The 22,165-nt window shown below is 35.7% G+C and overlaps 1 protein-coding gene and 2 pseudogenes across 2 annotated transcripts in view; 2 read left to right on the top strand and 1 right to left on the bottom strand.

Moving 5' to 3' along the window:
• Window positions 1-2,585: 2,585 nt before the first annotated feature.
• Mdga2 (MAM domain containing glycosylphosphatidylinositol anchor 2) overlaps window positions 2,586-22,165 on the bottom strand; it is a 762,902-nt gene continuing 743,322 nt past the window's right edge. Inside the window, exons 16-18 of one of the 2 annotated variants that reach the window (XR_015004446.2) lie at window positions 9,830-9,935; window positions 7,628-8,188; window positions 2,586-7,308 (exon numbers count right to left, since the gene is read on the bottom strand). Coding sequence is in view for 1 of the 2 variants with exons in the window: in XM_048415642.3 (XP_048271599.1) it covers window positions 8,100-8,188; window positions 9,830-9,935 (195 nt within the window). In the remaining variant the exon portion in view is untranslated. Of the gene's footprint in view, window positions 8,189-9,829; window positions 9,936-22,165 lie in introns of both variants that reach the window. The other variant, XM_048415642.3, reaches the window with a different exon arrangement.
• LOC146892393 (elongation factor 1-gamma pseudogene) lies at window positions 19,424-20,139 on the top strand (annotated as a pseudogene).
• LOC146892392 (elongation factor 1-gamma pseudogene) lies at window positions 20,136-21,114 on the top strand (annotated as a pseudogene).

The following is a 22,165-nucleotide window of genomic DNA, read 5'->3' as shown; positions in this document are numbered from 1 at the left end:
TGAGCTTTCTCAGATACCTGATAGCCTGCATGCATCTCACTCAGTCTTCACCTCTGACCTGGGTGAAGTCTCAGCTGTCCTTGGGACAGCTATGGAATGAATACCATCTTGACATTGCCCTCCTTTCTTCTTTTTATACTTTTACCCCTTGTTCCTTAACTCTTGCCAGAAAATCCACTGTCTTCTCATTCTAGTTTCAAACTAACAAGCCTGTGTGGACAGACAACTGTTACTCTCAATTAGCAGGAACTAATTTGTCTGCGAAGGTGTTTGTAACTTGAAAAGAAACAAAACAAAACAAAACAGAGAAACCACTGCAAAGGGCAAAGGAATGGACCAGTGAGTAAAAAATGAGAAGCTCCGTGGAGCTTGTAGAATCAGAATGGTATCTTTAGTATCTTTAGCATCCTCAGTTCCTCAATATTGTAAGGGCTTTTGGGACGCTAGCAAAGTTCCATCGAAATAATTTATATTATTATAAAAACTTAATCAACAAAAATGAAGATGCATGTTCACTTAATTAACAAATTTTAACACACAAAATACTCCCACCATTTACTTAATGATTAAGTGTTGCACTATTGCTGCATAATACCACCATAACATTCTTTCACTGCGTTGCTAAATTGTGCAGTTTAGTGAATTAAGCTATATAATCCAGAACAGAAACAAATTTAAAAGATCATTGGCCATCTCTGCTCAGTACTGTTTTGATTTTGACTATTTGTTTCTCATTTTGCATCATTTATTATTTTCCATATATAGATTTTTTTGTTCAGTTTTTGTTTGAGATGAGGTTTTACTACGTAGTTCAGGCTGTACTGGAACTTGCTATGTAGCTCAGTGTGACCTAAAATTGTGGTGAACTTCCTGTGTTTAGCCTCGTGAGAACTGAAATTCCACGTGTGAGCCTCCATGCCTGGGTTATATCCTATTATTTTTATAATGTTGCTTTGCAGTTTAAATTATCAAACATGTCTGAAAATGCTTGCTGCAAATCATATTCACGTTTTCCTAGGTGATTGGAGACCAGACTTTTATACTGCAAAAGATGTGGAAAGAAACTACATTTTGAAGTAAGAAGGAACTCATATGTATTTGGAACATTAGACAAGCAAGCAAAAACCACTTAATCTATAACTAATAAACTACAGTTGAAAGAAGAGACCTTATAAAGTATTATTTTCATGTTTAATGTGGGTTTCTATCAAAAACATGCTCAATTCGTCTAATTTTCTCCAGGTTAACTGTGAGCTTTCTTCTCAAAGAAAATATTAGCATTTGGGCTTTGACACACTTCTGGTGCCTACTTACAATTTAAATTTAATTTAACTTTTATTTCTTAACAAATTTTAACACACAAAATACCCCCATTAAGATATTTGGATGCTGGAAGACCAGAGTTCAAAGAAAGTCTCAGATACACAGAACGTTTGAGTTCAACCTGAGCTACAAAAGACCCTCTATTAAAAAAAAAATATATTATTGCCTGAGAAGTTAAGAAACACCAGATATTTGTGTTAAAAACAAAACTTTTGCAGCAATTGGATTTTTTTCTTTTTTCCTAATATACAGGCCATATTTTCTGTTTATGAAATTTCAACGATTTTATAATTAAAAGAGAACAGTTCTGAATATTTTTTAGCCTTTTAAGGTTTTTAGCTCAAATATAACTTAATTAGTAATAAATCATGCCATATCTTTCACTGAGCCCAGACTTATACCTTACCTCATGTAAGACATGGATAGACAGCCTTGCCATAGGCAAGGTTACTATATCTTCAAGGAAATAAAAATGACTAGAACTGAGGAGTAACTTCCTAGTATTTTAGGAAACAAAAAAAGGATTATAAAATGCTACTAAATTTAAATGTTTATGGAGAATGCAGAGTAATAGAACACTAGTCGAGGAACCATAGGGAGGGGGTTGATTTTTAAACACAATTAATTGCGTCAAATGTTAATTATATTTATTCCTTAATGTTCAAGGGTTTACTTTGAAGCATAGTGGCAAAGATAGAGAAAAATTAAGCAGAACAGACAGTAAAATCTTGTGCTAGTTTTCAGAATTCCACTTAAACTTTGATTCCAACTGATCATTGTGGGACAGTGTATTTGTTTCCTTGGGAAGACGTGTATTTATCTGACAGTGTCCTGGTGAACATCTAATTAAAAAAAAAAACAAAAACAAAAATCTCCCTGCATAGAGTTGACATTATCAATCTGCGATTACTGCAGCACAAGGGCTGGAATCATTGCATCATCAAGCTTCGGTAATTTCGTGTCTTATACAGAAACTTAGGTACTGCACCACATCATAATTCTTAAATCACATTTGTTCACGAAGATTGTAGTGTCTAATGGCTTATCCCAATCATGTAAACAATCTGTCACAAATGATGCCAAAATCAACCCAAATCTTGATGGTCTAATTATGCTCACAGTGGTGATGAGTCTATACAGTCTTCTTAATTGTGAAAGAAACGATGACACTTTCATTTTAGTTGTCATTTTAAATATCATTTTTGTTGTTTCTTTAAACGTAATTGCTTATTGACAGCAGAAAATTCCCCCAAACACTAACAGAGTATTTAACATAATTTCATTTATTGAAAAAAAAACAAAGTAAAATAACATACAGCTATCTGAAACTATTTGGAATAAGGAAAGTATCAAAATGTAAATTAAGTTCCATCTAAACTTTATGGTCTTCAATGTAAATCGTATTTCATAGAAATTTAATACAATGCATATTTGATTAAACTTATACATTTAAATATACTGGTGAGACTCAAGAATTAAAAATGATAGCCTGGAAACCCAGGACAACACTGAAGAGCCATACAAAAACAAAAAACTACCAAGCTCATCCCTACGCATAGAATTTCCCATCATTTTATTGAAAAATAAGAATACATTTCAGATCAACTTATGGAAAATTAGTACAATTGAAATTAAATTCAATCAGTTGTAAATATATCCTTGAGAAAACTATTGCAGTTTCTACCCAGAGTTTAACCTCAGCCCAACTCCAAATTTTGGATTCCAGTTTGAGATTCTCACATGGGTTCAGGGTAGTGAAACCACTACTCATAAACTCATTAAGCTTTAAATGAACATGTGCTCATAAAGCAATCCATATAGAAATTTGTGGAAGCTTTACCTGTCTTTATCTCTCACCTCTATTTCAAGGCAGACATTAACCCGCTCAGGACTGTTCCTCGCTGATGTACTTCATAGTACAGTGTCAAGCTTCTATATCTTTCTTTACTCATGAAATAACATACACAATTATATGTATACATACTATGAATATTCAGTCATTTTTATATTAGTTTTGAAAAAAATCAATTTTGTAGTAGCTTTTCTCCTATGACAGAGTAGAAAATGATACATATTGTGTTCTAAAAACAACTCTAGAGAAAATGAATTAAATGGGTTAGTCACAAAGGGAATGCTGTAGGAAAAGAAATAGTTTGGGATTGAACCCTATGATTTTATTGTTTTCACAGAAAATGCAATAACTCCTCATTGACATCAACTGCCCAGTTGCAAGAAGAGTGTACCGTCTGCTTTGCTGAGACACAGCTGAAACAGTGGAAGTAGTCATCAACCAGAATTTTTGGGGGGAAGGTAAATTTTTTCCATTTTAAATGTCTATCGAGTGGCCCTCGTATTTGAAAGGCACATTTGAAAAAAAAAAGGTTTTGTGATAAAGAACATGTACTTAGGAGAATCATTTGAAAAGTTTACCAAAATCAGATCAGTCTATCACAAACTTTAAAATTATCAATAAGACATAAATTGATTATGAAAAATAATTGTTTCTTTGAGGTTTATAGTCTTAAGTACAGAACTAAATGAATTAATTATTCTTTAAATTACACATGTTTTTGGCAGGTAAGTTTATTATTATAAAGTACTTAAGATAAATTCCATGTTTGGTGAAAACTTAGTACAGTTATAATTTATATTTTTTCATATTTCCAAGTATGAAAGTCAAGAATGGAATTATATTCATTATATAGTACATGGTACAACGACTATCTAGGTTCTAACGCAGATACAATTCATCGTTCTGCTGAGTCAAATCAATGGGAGACATGAAATGAAGACCATTCATGTCAAGGTCTGCTGCCTGACATTTTAACTGTCCATTCATCAGTGCTCTTAAGGAAATGCAGTCATGGAGCAAACTTCTGATCTACTGAATACAGGAAGCCACATGGAGACAGGGACCACAGCAGACCAGGAATACATGTGATCCGTAGTGGATCTATACGAACAGATGGCAGGAAAATTGCGAGGAAACGGAAAAGCAAGGGCAGGTGTGACTGTAGGGCATCTGAGAAGACTCTGATCTTTTTTAAAAAAACAAGGAAATTAGGTTATAAACTGCATAGTCCGTGATTAGTTAGACATCCTATAAGTGTGATTCTTTTTCTTACTTTCAGGTTTGAAGAAAAGAAGATCATACTTGATATTGTTTGGCACTTCTGGTAACTTTCGTGAATGTGGTGATACTCAGGTTCTCTCAGCTCAGGTGTGAACCTTCACATCACTACATGGAAATCCTGCTAACTGCAATCAAAATAGGCCTGGTTGTAGAAATGTTAACTTGCAAAGGAACATCATTTAACTGAAGAAAAATGGTCCTGCTTCTGATTAATAGGGATCAATTATTGTCAAGAATTGGAGATTACATGGTATGTTGTGTCTCCCAGAAACCAAAAACCTAATGGTTAGATGCTTCCCCATTAAAACAAAAACAAAAACAAACAAAGCAATAACAACAACAACAACAACAACAAATCCATCAGCTCCACTGGCTTATTTCCATCATAGGCCGATAGATTATCAAATTGTCAAAGGGAAAGTGTTGTTGCGGCCAGTTTTCGATAGACATAGCAGTGTTAGGAACGGGAATGCCATCGATAGAGAGGTGCTTTAAGGGTTTCGTGATCATTAGTTCTATTAAAGACAAGGCGATTTCACAAAATTTCCAGTTCATTTTCCCAAATCATTTTAAAGCTTCCACATTTTTGGCTTTTTGCCTTCAATGACAGCAACTGAGCATTTGATCTGAAGTCAAAACACCGGTTCTCTCTGTTAGTTTGTCTAATGGAGGCAGATCTCATGTGAGAAACCCATTTTATTGTCATCTCAGTAGTCTGTTTGTTTCCCCCTCTGACTGCTCCCTGTCCTTCACAGTCTTCTGCGACTTCTTAGAAGTTTAATCAAAATGATTTTTGAAGTACCAGCCAGTTCTCGTGAACTCAGTAGTGTGTTTTCTGACAATGTGAAAGTTTAGGAAAAATTTATTTAGTATTTGATAAATGCGTAATGAAATAACTGAATCTTTTGCTTACAGAAGCTTGTTGGCTCGGGATAACTTAGATGAAAGAAAAACCTTGTCATTTTTCTTGAAAGAATAAGTATGTTTTCAAATGAATTTTGGGGTCTTTTTCCTTTACGTTTAACTTGCAAAATCATCACTCAAGCCAACTTAAAGGTAATTGAAAGAAGATGACAAATTAAGCCTCTCTTTAAATCAAAAGATACCCCTGGTGCTCCGGCAAAGAGAATGTAAAAAACAAAACAAAACAAAACAAAATGAATAAAATTGTGTTTTCCTAATCTTGGACAGTGAAGAGATGTGGTTAGTTCCAACACGGTGGAACAGGCCATGCAATGCAGGCAAATGCACGGTTTTCAGACGCTAAGTGCCCATATATCTTTTACTTGAAATCTTTGGTTTGACAGAATAGAAGAATGCCTTTGAATTTTTGAAAAAAAAATTCAATAGGACTAATTAATTCAAATAAATTATGATAGTAATTTGTTCCTTTTGTTCAATTTAAAGGATTTGGGTTAGCTTGCTTCTATCACTACCTAGGTTTTCTGATATGTCCCATTTTGAACTGATGATGAAATTAAACATTAAATTTCAAAATGCCTTTAGTTCATTCTTTACCTATAGAGGTATAACAGTTTCTACATGTATTCCAGATAAAGGAAAGTGCATTGGGTGTTTCTAGTAAAATTTCTTCCTCAGACAGTAATTGCGTATGAAGCACGGAAGAGTTATCCCGAGATAACATAACCAGTAAATTACATAACTAATCTCATTTTAGTGATAAGAGAATATTGCCCAACAAACACACGCACTGCTTGTCATACCTTACCTGGAAAGAGGCTTTATTGAACAGAGCTGTAAAATTATATTTTAAATTGAATTATTGAATTTGCACAAACATTTCTACAGTTGTTTAAAAAACCAAGCTTTGTCATTTCTACTACATTTTGTTGTGCTTTTTATATTAATATTTGCAAATACTGCAATTTAATACTTAGATTCCCAATTACTTGCATAATCAGTATTTTTTAAATCCTGGGGTATGGAAAGAACAGATAATAATAATATTCTTCTTTAGACAAAAGTCTTTTTAAATGAAGTTAAAAGCTGAGATAATTTAAGGAAAAAGATCTTCAAATTTTCATAACCAACAGGTGTAAGTGGAATTTACAATGCATTGGAAAACTGGCTGGTTAAAGGTATGCTTTGTCCTCAGGTAGCTCAAAATCATTTTTACAGGTTTTTGTTTTTTTGTAAAAGTGTTTTTTTTAATCTTGTTAAAATAATAAAATAATATTTCACAATTTGCACGGAGTCTGACTAAAGGGCAGAGGCATATTACCCTCAGAGTTTAGAATAAAGCCGGCTTTTTCAGGCCCAGTTCCGCGGCAGAGTTCGTCCGCACAGCAATCTCCATCATTTCCTCGTTTCCTCTAAAGGCAGGGCCAATTTCATTTCAAATGGAGGTTAGAGTTAAAAAAAAAAATCACTTCTGTGTTTTACCACCTTCTGGGCTAGGTATTATCACAAGAACCTTTTGCTCTGGTTGACCCATTTAATAACCTGGAAGAAAAAAGTGTTGCTCCCATTTCTGGTCTCAGTGGAAGTTCCTTTCTATGGACAATAAGCCAAAAGGCCATGGCTGTCTAGGAGGTCAAACAAACAATCTTGTCTGCATGGGCTTCTGCAGCAGCGGGTCCTTTCTTCTTCAGAAGCGGCTGGGGCATCTCGCCTGGAGTTTGCACGTTTCGGCTGTGTCGTCTGTTTACAAACTAGTTCTACACAAACCATTGTTTGCAGTGCAAGCTTCTGAGTGGAGAATTATTCAGGCTTGTTTCATTGAAGGCACTTGGTTTCCATGGCAATTTATAAAAGATGGTGGTTTGGTTTCTTCATAGGAACAGATGACGTAGTTTGGGTGTTCAAGTGGCCGCAAGCAAACTCCGATAAGCCTGTGTAATATGTAAGCCCAGGTTTACTGTCCTGGATAGTAGTGCATGCAAAAAGAGACATCACACAGTTATCTAGCTTAGCCATGGGAGGGAGAAAAAGGAAAAAAAGAACAGCGAACAGTAACAACAACAAAAACCAAACTAACAACAGCAAAAGTGGGGTGGGGTTGGGGGGAGAGAAACATGAAACCTTTAAATAATTCTGAGTTTGGAGTATTTTCAATGACGGGTAACAGCCAAAGGTAAAAGGGCCTACATTTATTTAATTCTCTACATAAAACCTTCTTGAAAGGAAAATAAATGCCAGCTCTCCACGTACCCTGTTTACAGTGAGGTTTTTGTTGGCAGGCCATTAGGTTTCCATGGTAACAAGCAAACTATTCATTTGAAACAAAACCAGCCATGACTTTGTGCTTTGACGAGGATTTCTGTAGCTCTTTATTTCTTCTTCTTCTTCTTCTTCTTTCTCTTTCTTTTTTTTTTCTTTTTCCAGAGTTCAACCAGATGAAGCTGTAATCGTTGTAGCCACAAAAGCACCTGAAGGTCTCTTCCGTACCCAGGCCAGGATTATCTTCTCTATGTAGTTTGGAATAAGTTATATTTCCATGATGTCTTTTTATCCCCAGTGCTTAAAAAATGCTGTTTTTATTATTAATTTTTGAGTCAGTAGTCAGTGGAGGAATCTTTGGTAGTTTGTTTGTTTGTTTGTTTGTTTTTCTGTGTCCATTTACAAAGACTCTTTCTTCATGCCAGTGCCTGGTGAATCATTGATAGCCTCTGCCAAGATAAGGTCACCTTCGAGGACTTAGGATAGAGATGAGGATGATGACGGGGAAAAGCCATAGGTGCACTAAGATCCCAACAGCACCATCCACGGAATCTAGAGATAAAGAAGAGAAGTGCCCAGAGCAGACATTAAGGACATAAACATTCCACAAACCTACTCATGCATGTTGTTTGAACTAATAAATTGAACACACGTAAAATAATTTGGAAAAAAAATAGGTTTTGCACTACACATCAGCTTTAATTCTAAGGCAAGCAGAAGGGACAACAGCCTGGATTTATAGTTATGTATATGGCAGACACATTTTACTCTGTATTTACTAATTTGAAAGCTTGGACATGAGAATATTCCAGACTATGATACTGAAAACATGGTAGGCTTTCGGAGTCATTTCCTTGGGACTATTCTCACCACTTCTGCTTTCTCTTATCTTCCCCATTTGGAAAGTTTAATTCAAATTATGAAATCCAATGCATTTAATTTTGGTAAAATTGTAACATTTGCATGCAACGTGGATATAAACTTCATTTAGTGTAAGGGTAGCATCGTTGATAACTGTTCTGAAAGCAAAATTAAACTCCACAGTCTCTGAAGAGAATACATTGTGTGTGTGTGTGTGTGTGTGTGTGTGTGTGTGTGTGTGTGTATTCTGGGCAAACTAGGTTCATGCAGGTGCAGCAGAATCTTTTCTGAAGTGAAAATCAAGGTAGTTGTTACTAAGGGTGTATTTAAATCCTAAGTGTCATAAAAAGACACCACGACCTATTGATTTTTTTGTTTTTTACAATGTTATATAATAGAGTCACTTTTGTACATTAAGCTGTAATTGCATAGTTGACTTTCAATATCTAGACTGTAATAATTTTTCCATAAATATGCTGAGTTCAAAAGGCTCTGTTGCACATCAGACTTGAGAAACATACATTTTCAAACCTTTAACTGTGCTACATCATTGATGAATTATTTGTTTAAATTTAACTTGATTACTCTTTCATTGTGTGCTCATAGTTTTCAGATAGGTCTAAGAAAATCCTGCAATTGATATGCATTCTAAAATACGATTCTAAAAACATGTTTCAAATGAAAGAAATGAGAGGAAGCTTTAGGGACCAAGGCAATACTTATTTCTAATACTTTTGAAATATTCATGTTCAGTTAAGAATGACCCTGAAATAGAAAATTGAAATTTGAAGATATCATTCAAGTAAAATATACAAACTGTTCTGCAGATAAAAACAAAACTATTTAACAAGACTGTGAAGCAAATATGAAGTAGATTATGTCAGAATAAGTAGGGCTACTCCAATACAAAATATACACACTAAATTCCCATATAACTACATTTATATAAACAGTGTATTTCAACTATTTGGAGTAAAAACAGCTTGGTTATGTGAGTATTATGTGTATAGATTTGGCAAATATTTTAGCAAAAGTTTTCCAACCCACTGACAAAATACCAGAAATAAATATATTTTAAATGTTTTTAATATTACAGTGCATTAGTCTTACATAGAATTAAATAGAAATTACTATCACTTTATGCTGCTGCAAATATGGCAAAAAGGGCATTTAATCATTTGATTTAAGCATACCTTGGATGATTCACATTCAGAAATAAAAAAGTTTTAACCAAACCATAACTTTTTGTATGAAATGGAAACATGCTACTGTCATAGTTCCTATGTCACTTCCCCATCACATTAAGTGAGACTCAACAGGAGAGACACTTACTCTTAGTTGTTAGGTCCTGTTTTGCACATTCTCCTTCAGCTATTGATACATCGTCAATAGCGATGTCACCTTCTATCCCAGGACCTCGAATGCCTTCAAAAATTAGCTAAAAACATGATAGATTTATTTGAGTGGTTTTGTTGTGAAGAAACATATTTTCTCAGTTTCCCCTAAGCACACAGCCCAACTCTTCCAGAAGTATCTTAAGGAAGGAGTCAGTTATATTTTCAGGATATATATATTTAAAGCCAAGAGCAGAATGGTGCCCTACCCGGTCAAAATGCGTTGATGCTATGCAGGTACACTGCACAGGTTCCTCATGCTTTTATACTCACCTTTTGACATCCTGCTGTGATGTTTCTGAAATTCTAAATTTAAAACTTGATGACAATTATGTGTATAAAATCATAAATTTGAATCTATTGGGAAGCCTTTGAATTTCCAGTATTTATAATAGTCGAGCATGGAGGCCCAATGCATGAGTGCTGAGAGGGTAGATGAGTGATATCAAGTAGCCTTCATTTATAAATTTCAGCTATGATAACAAAATAAGAATGATTAGATAACTTTAATTAATTACTCTTGAAGGAGACAAGATCTTTAGAATTATCTTCTTAGTCTTCAAACCATCTCTTTTCTCCAGAAAAAAACAATAAGTTCTAAAATGTAACCAATGTATTTAGTGGTTTGTACTTTCAAAATTTTGAAATAAGGTATTAATTTGGCTTTTCCAAAGAAACAACAATTCAACAAACAACTCTAGCATAAGGTAATACTGTTGCATGCATTTCACAAAATAATCTGATTTTACTATTATTGTAAATAAAATTTACAATTTTATTTATATATTAAAATAAAATAAGTGTGAAAATTTATTTTGAGCAGTAAGAACTGTTTGCGCTTACTTTTGCTTCATCTTTGAAAACAGTTCATTGAAGACAAATTTAAGATTATTCTTAGAGAGCTTAGGCTACCTTTGAAAAGCTGATCAACATGGCTTTGAATGCTATGATAATTTTATCAATAAAAATCTCCAATTAGTTGAAACTAAAAATTTCTTATCCTGCCTGATCCCACAGTCGTTTTTAAGATAACCACTCAAAGGTTTAATATTTATTACATACTTTCTGGTCTGGTAGCTCAGGCTTATTATTAACTAGGTCTTACAACTTACATGAATTCATTTCTATTAGTTTATATTTTATCACAAGGCTCGTAGCTTGTTACCTCACATCTTGCTTCCCCTGCAGTTGCTGTCATCTTCCTTACTCTGCTCTTTTTCTCCCTGTATCTCTGTTTAGATGTCCTGCCTGGCTCTATTCTGCTTGACTATTGGCCAAGTCAGCTGCTTTATTAAGCAATGGTCATAAAACATATTCACAGCATACAGAGAGACACCTTACATCAATTAGTAAGCAAGTACATTGGTTTTCAAGCATTTTCTTAATTCACTGCCCTTCACTTAGAAGCAGTCTGGTAGACAGAGTCTTTACAACTTCACAAGGGAAATGTTTGGTGAAGTCTTAATTAACAGATTTAATTTTTAAATACTGTTTCTTATGTATCCTTAGTATTTATTCATGATAATTAAGCCTTCACAAAGCCATCTCTGGAAAACATCCCAAATAACATGCATCACTGAAGCTAAAGTTCAAACACTCAGAACCAAGTTTTCAGTTTAAGAATTTTGAGTCTTGAAGGGAAATGGGCAGAAAGAACTAAATTATATGCTCTGAAATAAGAAACTGCTGAACCACAAACCACAATCCCAGAGAACTTAGACAACAGTGAGAACCCCAAGAGTAAACTAGGAGCATGGGGACCTTAGAGGAGGGTTGAAGGGGAGGGAAGAGGCAGGGAGGGAAGCATAGAAAAATGTAGAGCTCAATAAAAATCAGTTAAAAAAAGAAAAAAGAGAGAAACTGCTGAAGTTGGGATGTTAAGTATGAAGTTGTCTGGGACATGACTACAAAGAGGTGGAAATGTGAATATTTTGGATGACCTTAGATACAGATCCTCACCTTATTCCGAATCAAATGATAGAATAAATCAAATTTCCCCAACCATTTCTCTCTTTCATTATGGGATACTGACTCTTTGCTGATGATAACAGGAACCAAGTGTCATCCGGAGCTAGTTCTGAGAATCTTACTGAATATTTGTTTAATTCCACACAAGCAAACATGTTCCACTTTTGATTAAAAAAAAAGGCCACATTTGTTGGATTTGTTAGGGTGTTGTCATAAGAATAGATTTTTATTTTATGTATGTATTATAAATACTTGAATACAGTGTTATATAGAACACTGGGCTGACACTAAATGACTGTTGGCCAGACATTTTAATTTCAGAGAGCAGGAAAATGAGATGTGTTCTAGCTAGGTAATTTTGACATAAGTATCCATAGTTGTGTAGACTTTTCTTGCAGAATTATTTTCAGGTACTCAGAATTTGACTTTGAATAGGTCAAGACAGGAAGTAGGAATAGAAGCTCAACTAATAAAGCTTATGGAGTGGCATGAAATAATCCTCTTGTACACTATAGAGATTTGTCAGTTGAATTGGTTTTAATAAAACACTGATTGGCCCGTAGTCAGGCAGTAAGTAGAGGCATGGTGACCAAACTCAGGATGATGGGAAGAAGAAGGGTGGAGTCAGAGTGGCCAGTCTGACACAGAGGGGGCAGAGGATGTATGTGCCATACTAAAATAGCACCGCCGAGTGGCAGAGTATAAATAGGGAATATGGGCTAACTTAAAATGTAAGAGTTAGTTAATAAGAACCCTGATTTACTGGCCAAGCATTTATAAGTAATATTTTGCATTGATAAATAATATTAAGTCTCTGTGTGGTAATTTGAAAACAGCATGTGGGAGGTCTGGACAGGAAATGTCCATTTACAATGGAGGAAGATGCAGGGCTTGCAATGTAGCCATGAAGAAGACAAGGAAACTACATTCCTATGTGCTTTTTACGGTATAGTGATTTAAGAGGGCTGAGTCCACTAAGAGTTAGCTAAGAAGATCTACGGGTGCCATTTAACTTGGATGCTGAAATCACTTGAGATTCAAACATTGGAAGTTAGAGTTCAAAGTTTCATTGGAAAGAATGTATAAACAATAGCCTTATTAGTTAGTATTCATGCTGTCTTTGCTATGTCAGAGTGAATAGTTTGATGAAACTATCAAGCTTACCTTAAACTATACACTTACATTCACTTAGTAAATTCTCATTGTCTATAGTTAGGAGCCAACATAAGGTGACACATTAGTATTTAAAAATAAAAAATGAAAATGAACAAATTCTCAAAATCATCTCTGATCTCTTTGCAGCTGCTTCGCTGGAAAGTTACGTCTTATTTTTAATAGTCCATCACTCTAAATTTTTCTCTAGTCGTTGCCTTTTAATACTGATGATTCCTACTGGTTCAATTATTTTTGTAATGATTAATTTTCCTTTTCTCTCCTTCCCGTCTTTCTCTTCAGCTTGATCAAGTTGCAAGGTCAGATCAAAGTTTACATTGAAGATAAAACCTTGAATCAGGATGTGAAAGATACCATTTTTCTTTTGGGAGTTATGGGAGAAATTGTCTAAAATAATTCAACCTTTGTACTGTCTTCCCACCATCAATGTGTTGCAGTATATGTTCAGTTTACAAATCAACAAAAATTGAACTATACTTTGTCAAGAGGGCTATCTTAACTTAGAGTAATTTTATACATGATTATTTCATCTCTTCATATTTTAAATTAGCCGGGCGGTGGTGGCACAAGCCTTTAGTCCCATTACTCTGGAGGCAGAGGCAGGCGGATCTCTGTGAGTTCAAGGACAGCCTGGTCTACAAGAGCTAGTTCCAGGACAGGCACCAAGGCTACAGAGAAACCTTGTCTTGAAAAAAACCAAAAGAAAAAAAAGATATTAAATTATCTGGATGGCAATAACAATTGGATGATTTGAAGATTTCTTAGTTTTGCTGACTTTTATAACCATTGATAATATCATTGGCCATTAAGTATATGTAGCAAGGTGATTTTTTCCTACAGAAACCTAGCATGAGTTTAGATAGTCTATAGAATTAAATCAGGGAATTAGTTATTATTTGTTGTTATGATAAAAACACTTTCTGTCAAAACATTTGCGATATGTAAAGTGTTTTTAATATTTATGTGCAACTTTGTGATCACTATGACTTTAACCAGTGGGACAAGGAGCTATTATAATCCCAGAAAGCTCCTCTAAGACAAGGTTGTCTGCTTATTTTTCTTTTGATATTATAATCCAATTATATTTCTTCTCTTTTCTCCCTTCAAACCTTCTCATGTAGTCCTCTTCCCTCTTCTTCATATTTTTGTCTTCTTTCAATGACTGTTTTTGCATGCATACACACGCCTAAATATAACCTGCTCGGTACGCATAATGCTATTTGGATGCATGTATTCAGGACTGCTCATTTGGCCTTTGGCAACCAATTTGTGCGCTCTTCTCTGGAGAATGCCGCCTCTCCTACTCCTAGCTTTTTTTAGTTGCCTGCAGTTCTTCGCGTAGGGTTGATGCTTTGTGGACTTTTCCCAACCACTTTGACATGTCCACTCCCATCATGCTCGTTGCTTCTTTTTAGATTTTGTTCCAGTTTGCTGAACTATGATCAGCCATTATAAAAGGTAAGTCATGGCTGAATTAGGCAATGGTCTCTGAGTACAGCAGCACATCATTAGGAGTCATTTTATCGTTACATTTTCATTCTGTTTTTAGACAAGTTATAGTTTGTTTTACTCTAGGTTCCTGGGTTATCTAGTTTGAAGTTCTTGGTCACTCTAACAGTGCTTCCTTCTATTGGTTTATCTTGTCTGACTTCATTATGACAGTTTTTATTTTCTCTTCTTATATTTTATCTGGTTATATTTTTTTCAAAAATGAATGAACAAATGGAAACTTAACTACTAGGGTAAAAATTAACAACTGAAAAACTGTCACTTATGCTTGCTTGAAAGGGAAAAACCAACTTTCTTCAACTGGGTATATCAAGCACTTCAGGACACGCCTCATGTTCAGGAGTAGGAGATCAATAGATAATGGACTCCATTGATTTTTGTATGCTTTTATTTGGCTACAGTTCAGTGTTTTTTGGGGGGGTATCTTTTCTTGGTTTTGGGGGAGTTTTGTGGTTGTATTAAGTTTTTGTTTATTTATTGAGAAAGAACTTAACATTGGGTGGGTGTCTCAGAAGCAGGGAGAGGATTCAGAAGCACTTAGGGGAAGGACGAATATGATAAAAAATGTACCTAAATATAAAAAAACTGTTTTGAATAATAAAAATATAATACAAAGAAAAATAAAATTAAAGAGATATGAGGCAATGCTTGTCAGCAGGCAAATTGTGCTGACTTCTTCCGTGGAGAAGCTACCTCCATACTTAACTGTGAGGACAACTTCACAATGCTACCTAATCAACTTGCTGAGTGTCAGCATTAGGAGCTTCTAATCTGAAATAACAACCTAAGACGTGAATTTCTGGGAATACAGAGAAACAGAGCACATTGTGACTTTTAAATGGGAGGCATTTATTGAGAAATTTTTGTTTCCTATTTTTAATTCTGTTTATTTATGTGATTCTCTCAATGTGTAGGTACTCATGGGGCCAGATGCATTGGAGACCCTGGAGCTGGATTTACAGGTTGTTGTGACTTGTCTGTTGTGGTTGCTAAGAATTGAACTAGGGTCCTCTGCAAGAACAGTATGCATTTAACCTATGAGCTATCTGTGCTGACCTTTAAAGTGTTTTCAATGGTGAATTCCAATTATCTGCATAAACCTTCTGGAACTTGGCTCAGCTTGTAAGCTATAGAACTGCATACAAATATGTCCCTGCGTGATAGTGATATCTTCCAGATGATTTTTTATTATTAAACACCAAAGTCATGTTGAGAAAACATGATCATCATTTATCAATAATTACTTACATTTCAATTTCTTTGAAATCTGTATCCAACTATTTAAATGCTGATTCAAGAGTAAAAGATCTTTAATCACTTTTGGCAAAACTAATGAACTACAAATGGTAGTGTCTCATAATGTCTTTTAACACTTGATTCCTGGAAAAAATAGACTATATTACAAACGAATTACAGTATTAACAAGAGTAGTAAGTTCTTTTCCTTGACACATAGTGTATAAAATATAAGGTACTTTATAGGGCAAAAAATGTATTGAGCTTATACTTTCATAACTTTTGCTCTAATCTTTGAAAATGGAGCAAAATATGTAATGAAAATATTATTACAAACATTGATGGTACTAAATTAAGTCTATGAAAAAGCTTGGAAAGAAATATTCATAAAATAAAACCTTTATTTGGTACAATATAATTTATTTTCACTAAGCAAATGGAAGTTGTTCAATAGAACAGGCAAGTGTGTATGTTTGAAGAGTTTTTAGATCAACATAATTAAATTTTCAATCAAATAAAACTAAATGAATCTAAGTGAAATAATCACTTGACACCATTCATAGCTAATTTACTCCAAAAGAAGGATAATATCATGCTCTTTACATGATTTAAAATATTTCCAAATATTATATGTTTGAATGATACAACTTTTTACAATTTAATTTACATGACATTATATTTGTATCTCTTGTTGTAACAATGCTTTTTGGTAGGCATGACATTACAGGAAGTATTTTAAAATTCTTCATTCTGTATAAATTATTTCAAGTAAAAAATTCTTTTTTTAAATAATTCTAACTAACAATAAAGAAGAATAAAGCAAATTAAGACTATATTATGTCAAAGTATGAGTAATTTCCTTGCACAGTTAAGATTAAAGAAATTAAATAAATATTTTAATGAAATAAACATTTTAGTCAATATATCTAGAAATACACTGTGAAATAAAAGAACAGAAATTTCATAATTAAAAAATATTACTTATCTTGATTTCTCACTGATAGTTTAGCTAAAGATACACTGGACCTAATTTTTAACTTCTGGTGGTTTCTACCCCAAACAAAGTAGTGAAAATTAAATTATTTTCTTCCATTTGAAACATACAAATTACTAAATGAAGTAGTCAGACCCTGATATAATGATAATCATAAAAACCCATCATAGATACATGAGAAATGAAAACCAAGTCTTGCCCTGATGAAGTTTTCAGATCATTGTAATCAGAACCAGTTCAAAATCTGTTCAGAAAATCTGACCGGAAGAGACTGAATTGAGACCCCCATAGAAAAGAACATGACTAGCCTTTAATCTATACTATAAACTTTTGCTTCACTTAGCCATGTCTGGGTTTGATACATTTGTTTGTCAAGTCATATTCATAAGATTGACAAAAGATTTGAATTTAGTTTAGAATTTTATGGGTTTTTGTTTTTTGAAGCACTATAGGAAGAAAACAAAATATATGTGGTCAGGCACAAACAATATCAGAAAATACTAAAAAGGAGAAAAAACAAAGTGGTGCTTAGAAAGGAAGAAAAAGAGAGAGATAATGAGAGAGAGGGAGAGGGAGAGAGAGAGAGAGAGAGAGAGAGAGAGAGAGAGAGAGAGAGAAGGCATGGGAAGACAAAAGGTGATTTTCTTTAATAAATATTAAATTCTTAAAATGCACAGACTGTTCCTAAGTCACTTAAACACATCATTGTAAACACTTTCCACTATTTACGAAAATCTTACAAATATTCAGTATTTAAGTTCAAATTCATGATGTCTATCACCAAATCACTAGATTTTCAAAGAAAAGCAAACCAATGATCTATAAAAGGAAGAAGAATTCATGTATTAAACCAACCAAGGATAGATATGTCATTCCAGAGAGTGACTCCAAATAGTTAATCATGATTTACCTTCATGTAACTAACTAAATAAATAAAAATATTTTGTAAAAAGACTAACATTGAGTTTATAGAGATGAAGTGTTTGATTGCTGAGATGAAAAATTCATTGAAAGAGGCTAAATTTAGAGTAGGCATTATCAAACAAATGATCATTGACTATGCAGGCAGAATATAAGCCATTCAAATCAAACACAAAATCAGACAGCGTGGCGGTGCACGCCTTTAATTCTAGCACATGGGAGGCAGAGACAGGCAGAGTTCTATGAGTTGAGACCATACCTAGTTCTAGGACAAGTGAGGTACCCAAGGAAACCTAGTCTCAATGCCTCCCCACTGCAAAAGAAAGAAAGAAAGAAAGAAAGAAAGAAAGAAAGAAAGAAAAGTAAAAAAGCCAAATACAAACTTTCAAAGAGGAGTTTGAAAGATAAAATGGGTAACAAAGAAATATGAAGAAATCAGTCACACAATCCTCAGTTTTCATATAATGGTGAACCCACAGGGTCAAGAATTTCAGTAATTTAGAAGTACATAGAAAAAGAACACATCAAAGCATATCAAAGTCTAGGTTCTTACAACCTATAATAAGGAGAAAAGTCGTAAATGATCTCAGAGAAGGAAGTTTGCACAATAGAGAGAAAAATAAATGTGTGTGCAACCAGAGATTCTTACTTGGGAAGAAGACTGAGACAGAAGGGCATCCAGAAACTTCTAAAAGAAAAACTACTAAGCTATGCCTAGAGGAAACGATTTCTTTCTTTCTTTCTTTCTTTCTTTCTTTCTTTCTTTCTTTCTTTCTTTCTTTCTTTCTTTTTCTTTTTCTTTTTTTTTTATTGAAGAATGAAGGTGAACAAGACAATTTTTTAAAAGTACAGAAGGTGAAAAGAATTCATCCTCAACAGACCCACACTTCAAGAAATGTCAAATGAAGTCCTTCAGGCCAATCAAAACTAATAGCAGAGAAAGTAGGTGCTTTCCACTGCTATAAATCTATGAAAACGTCCAAGGAACACAAGGGAAGGAAAGTACATTGAGAACCAACTGAACAAACCAAGGCTGCCTTCTTTATCAGAAGCAGAGCCGAATATAGCAGAAAGATTTTCTCCAAGGCTTACCTAGACCACTAGGAAGGAAGTTTCATTAATTTTAACAACTTTCAACATCTCTTTGTACATTCCTTTTTATACATTTCTGTGACTTTTACGCAAATCTCTGTAGTTGCAGAAACACATTTTCATGGGTATTAAACCTGGACCTCTTTTGTGAGTTTAAACTACCCCATTGATTTCTCAGAAGAAAAGATCCTGAAGTTCCTTCTTTTAACCAACAATTGTGAGAAACTGAGTCCAGTGGGTGAGTAAATCAGCAGGAAAAGGGACTTGAGATTGGAAGCCCACAACTTCAAACTCTGACCTGGTGCTCCCTCTGCCTTCCCTTTCTTGTCCCCGTAGATTCTCCTCAGCACTCCTGCTTCAGGGGTAACAGCTGTCTATGGTCTCCATGCTGCCTTTTGGGTAATGAACTAGGTTTTCTTGCAAAGGCATGATCTAATAAGCAAACTCCAAACTTCTGTTAATGTGGAAAAGCTAATAGAAGAAAAAGCCTATTTGAATAAATCACATTATAATTTAATATTGTCCTGCAGGCAGTTCAATTAACTCTCAATATTGAGTGGGTTTTAGTTAAGATGGTTACTTATTTATTTTCTTTCCTAATTTCCTTGTGCTTCCATGTAAACTTCTTACCCTCCTCTGCAGAATTACCATGGCAGCTGGGACCTTGTACAAAAATCCTGCAAACTGGAAGGCCTTCCCTGCTCAATACAGTGGGGTTGAGATCATTGTGCTCTCTGAACCACCCATTTCTCTTTTGCCAAGCCACTGTGCCCTGGAATTTCTGGAAAATTTCCTGCCGGGAGGGTTCCAGTATTTGAGAGTGACAATGGATTCCGTGTCTTTGAGAGCAATGGCATTACCGATTATGTAAGCAATGAGGAGCTGCCAAGAAGCACTCCAGAGGCAGCAGCTCTGGTGGTGCATGAGTTTTGCTGACAGTGACATCATTCAGTTTTCCCCACTTTGAGCATCATGTGCAGGCCACTGAAAATGCAGATATCCAAGGAGATAAGGCAGCTGGATGTTTTCTTGAAACCTAGGAGCTTTCATGGTGGTAAACAAGTGACATTGGTTGGTAACAAAGTTGTCTGCACCCTGCTGTGGTTCTCTAAACAGGTCTGAAAGCCTACTTTTCCCCAGGCAGTAGCCAGTACCAAAGGTTGGTTTCTTACTTGCATTAACCAGGTCCATTTCAGCACTCTCCTGGTGTAAATAAAGCTGTGTGAGAAGATAGCCCCGTCTGATGCTAAGAAGTTCGCAGAGAGCCAGCCTTAAAACTATACCCCAAGAAAAGAAAAGCCCCAGAATGTGTGGGGACCTATGGAAGTGAACCTATTCCACCTTATCTACAGATGAGAGAGTTCAGATGTATTCTTGCTCCTTCAAGGTTACACAACAAGAAGCTTGACCTAAGGTGTGGCTACACAATGTTTTGCCTAGACAAAAACATATTTTGACCTAGGGTGTGGTTGCTTAATATTTTAAGACGCAAGGAGGTAATTACATTTATTTGTTCTTTGTATCAGGGTAAAGAAGTCTTTTGCCTTCTCCTTTCTTTTGGATTTGAGTATATAAGAACTTTGAGTACTAAGGTTAGGGCGGATTACAGTATTCACTGGATGCCCTCGAGAGTCTGTTTTCTCTTGTCTACTTCTTCCTTAATCCTCACGCCTTCCTCCAGGTGTGGACTAATAAATAATTCAGTTGGGGCCCAAGAACTGAGTGGAAAGAAAAAATGAGGCAGCTGCCTCAGCTCCTAAGGAGATGGGTGAATGTGAGTAGGCGCCAGCAACTGAGCACAAGGCTACGGCCCCTTCGCTCACCTTCTCAAGGATATCTTCATGTGAAATGAGTTTAAGCAGAAATACGCCTATGAGGACACCCTCTCTGTGGTGCCATATTTTGGAGAGCATTTTGATAAGGATGATCCCCGTGGATATGATCTGGGTATGCTGAGGACTACTTCCTTGAAGAGCTAATCCCGGCTTTCATGGGTTGCAACCACAAGACAGGAATGTTCCAGGGATTGGGAAAAATGAGGAAGAATGCCTTAGCTAGATTCCTTCTCTTCAGAACCAACAACAACAGCTCCATTTCTGGCATTTGGGTCTTTCCAGGCCGAGCCTGCCTTTCTGCTGAGTGGGTCTAAATTGGCAGGTGGACTGTGAGTCATAGACATTTATACTGAATACTGGACCCTGGATCCAGACCCTGGTTGAAGAGTATTTTCCTTGGAAAGGGACTTTACAGCGTATAGGCAAAGCCATCAATCAAGACAAACAAACCTGTACCCACCCTTTCATAGAGATAGAAATCATTAAAGGAAACTGAACATCGAAAAGGTGCCCCTCAATAGAAGAATGGTTAATAAAGGTGTGGAACATATACACATTAGAGTTCTACTCAGCAGTAAAAAACAATGACATCTTGAATTTTGCATGCAAATGGATGGAAATAGAAAACGCCTTACTGAGTGAGGTAAGCCAGACCCAAAAAGAGGAATATGGTATGTATTCACTCATATGTGGATTCTAACCATAATTAAAGGTCTTTGAGCCTATTATTCGTGATCCTAGAGAAGCTAAATAAGAAGGTGAACCTGTTGAAAATCATGTAGCTACCTGCCTGGAGATTGGAAATAGACAAGAGTCCCAGGTAACCTCGGGTGCATGGGGGGGTGGGAGGGTTGTTGGAAGGGGAGAGGGTTAGAGAGAAGGGAGTAGTGGAGGAATGGGGAAAGCTAGGTGGACTGGGATGGGGGAGGGAGGAAGGATGGATATGAGATCAGGGAAGAATATATCTCAACTAAGGGAGTCATTTTAGGGTTTACAGGAGACTTGATTATAAATGGGATGCCAGGTCCAAGGAGAGATCCCCAGACTGTTCTCTAGACAGAGGAGAAGGTGCCTGAACCGGCCTTGGCCTATAACCATACTGATGAAGATTTTGCTTATCACCATAGATCCTTCATCTGACGATGGATGGCGATACAGATGGAGACTCACATTGGAGCACCGGACTGAGCCCCCCATGGTCCAAATGAGGGGCAGAAAAAGGAAGAACATGAAAAAAACTCAGGACCGCGAGGGGTGCGATCACCCACTGATACAAGGGGACTGATCTAATGAGAGTTCACCAAGGCCAGTTGGACTGGGACTGAACGAGCATGTGATCCAACCAGATTTTCTGAATGTGGCCGGATTGCTGAATGTGGCTGGTCCGGAGCCTTTCTGAAAAGCCACTGACAATGACACTGGGACTTGTTTCCTCTGCATATGCTGGATTTTTGGGATCCAGTCTGTTCGGATACTCACCTTCAGGGACCTGGAAGGAGTGGGGAGGAATTTGAACTTCCCACAGGGCTGGAAGCCCTGACTGCTCT

This window comes from Myodes glareolus, chromosome 11 (assembly GCF_982192425.1).
Source record: "Myodes glareolus chromosome 11, mMyoGla1.1, whole genome shotgun sequence".
NCBI classification, from domain to species: domain Eukaryota; kingdom Metazoa; phylum Chordata; class Mammalia; order Rodentia; family Cricetidae; genus Myodes; species Myodes glareolus.
Note: the sequence above shows the minus strand (reverse complement) of the source record. Positions and strands in the feature narration are given on the sequence as shown.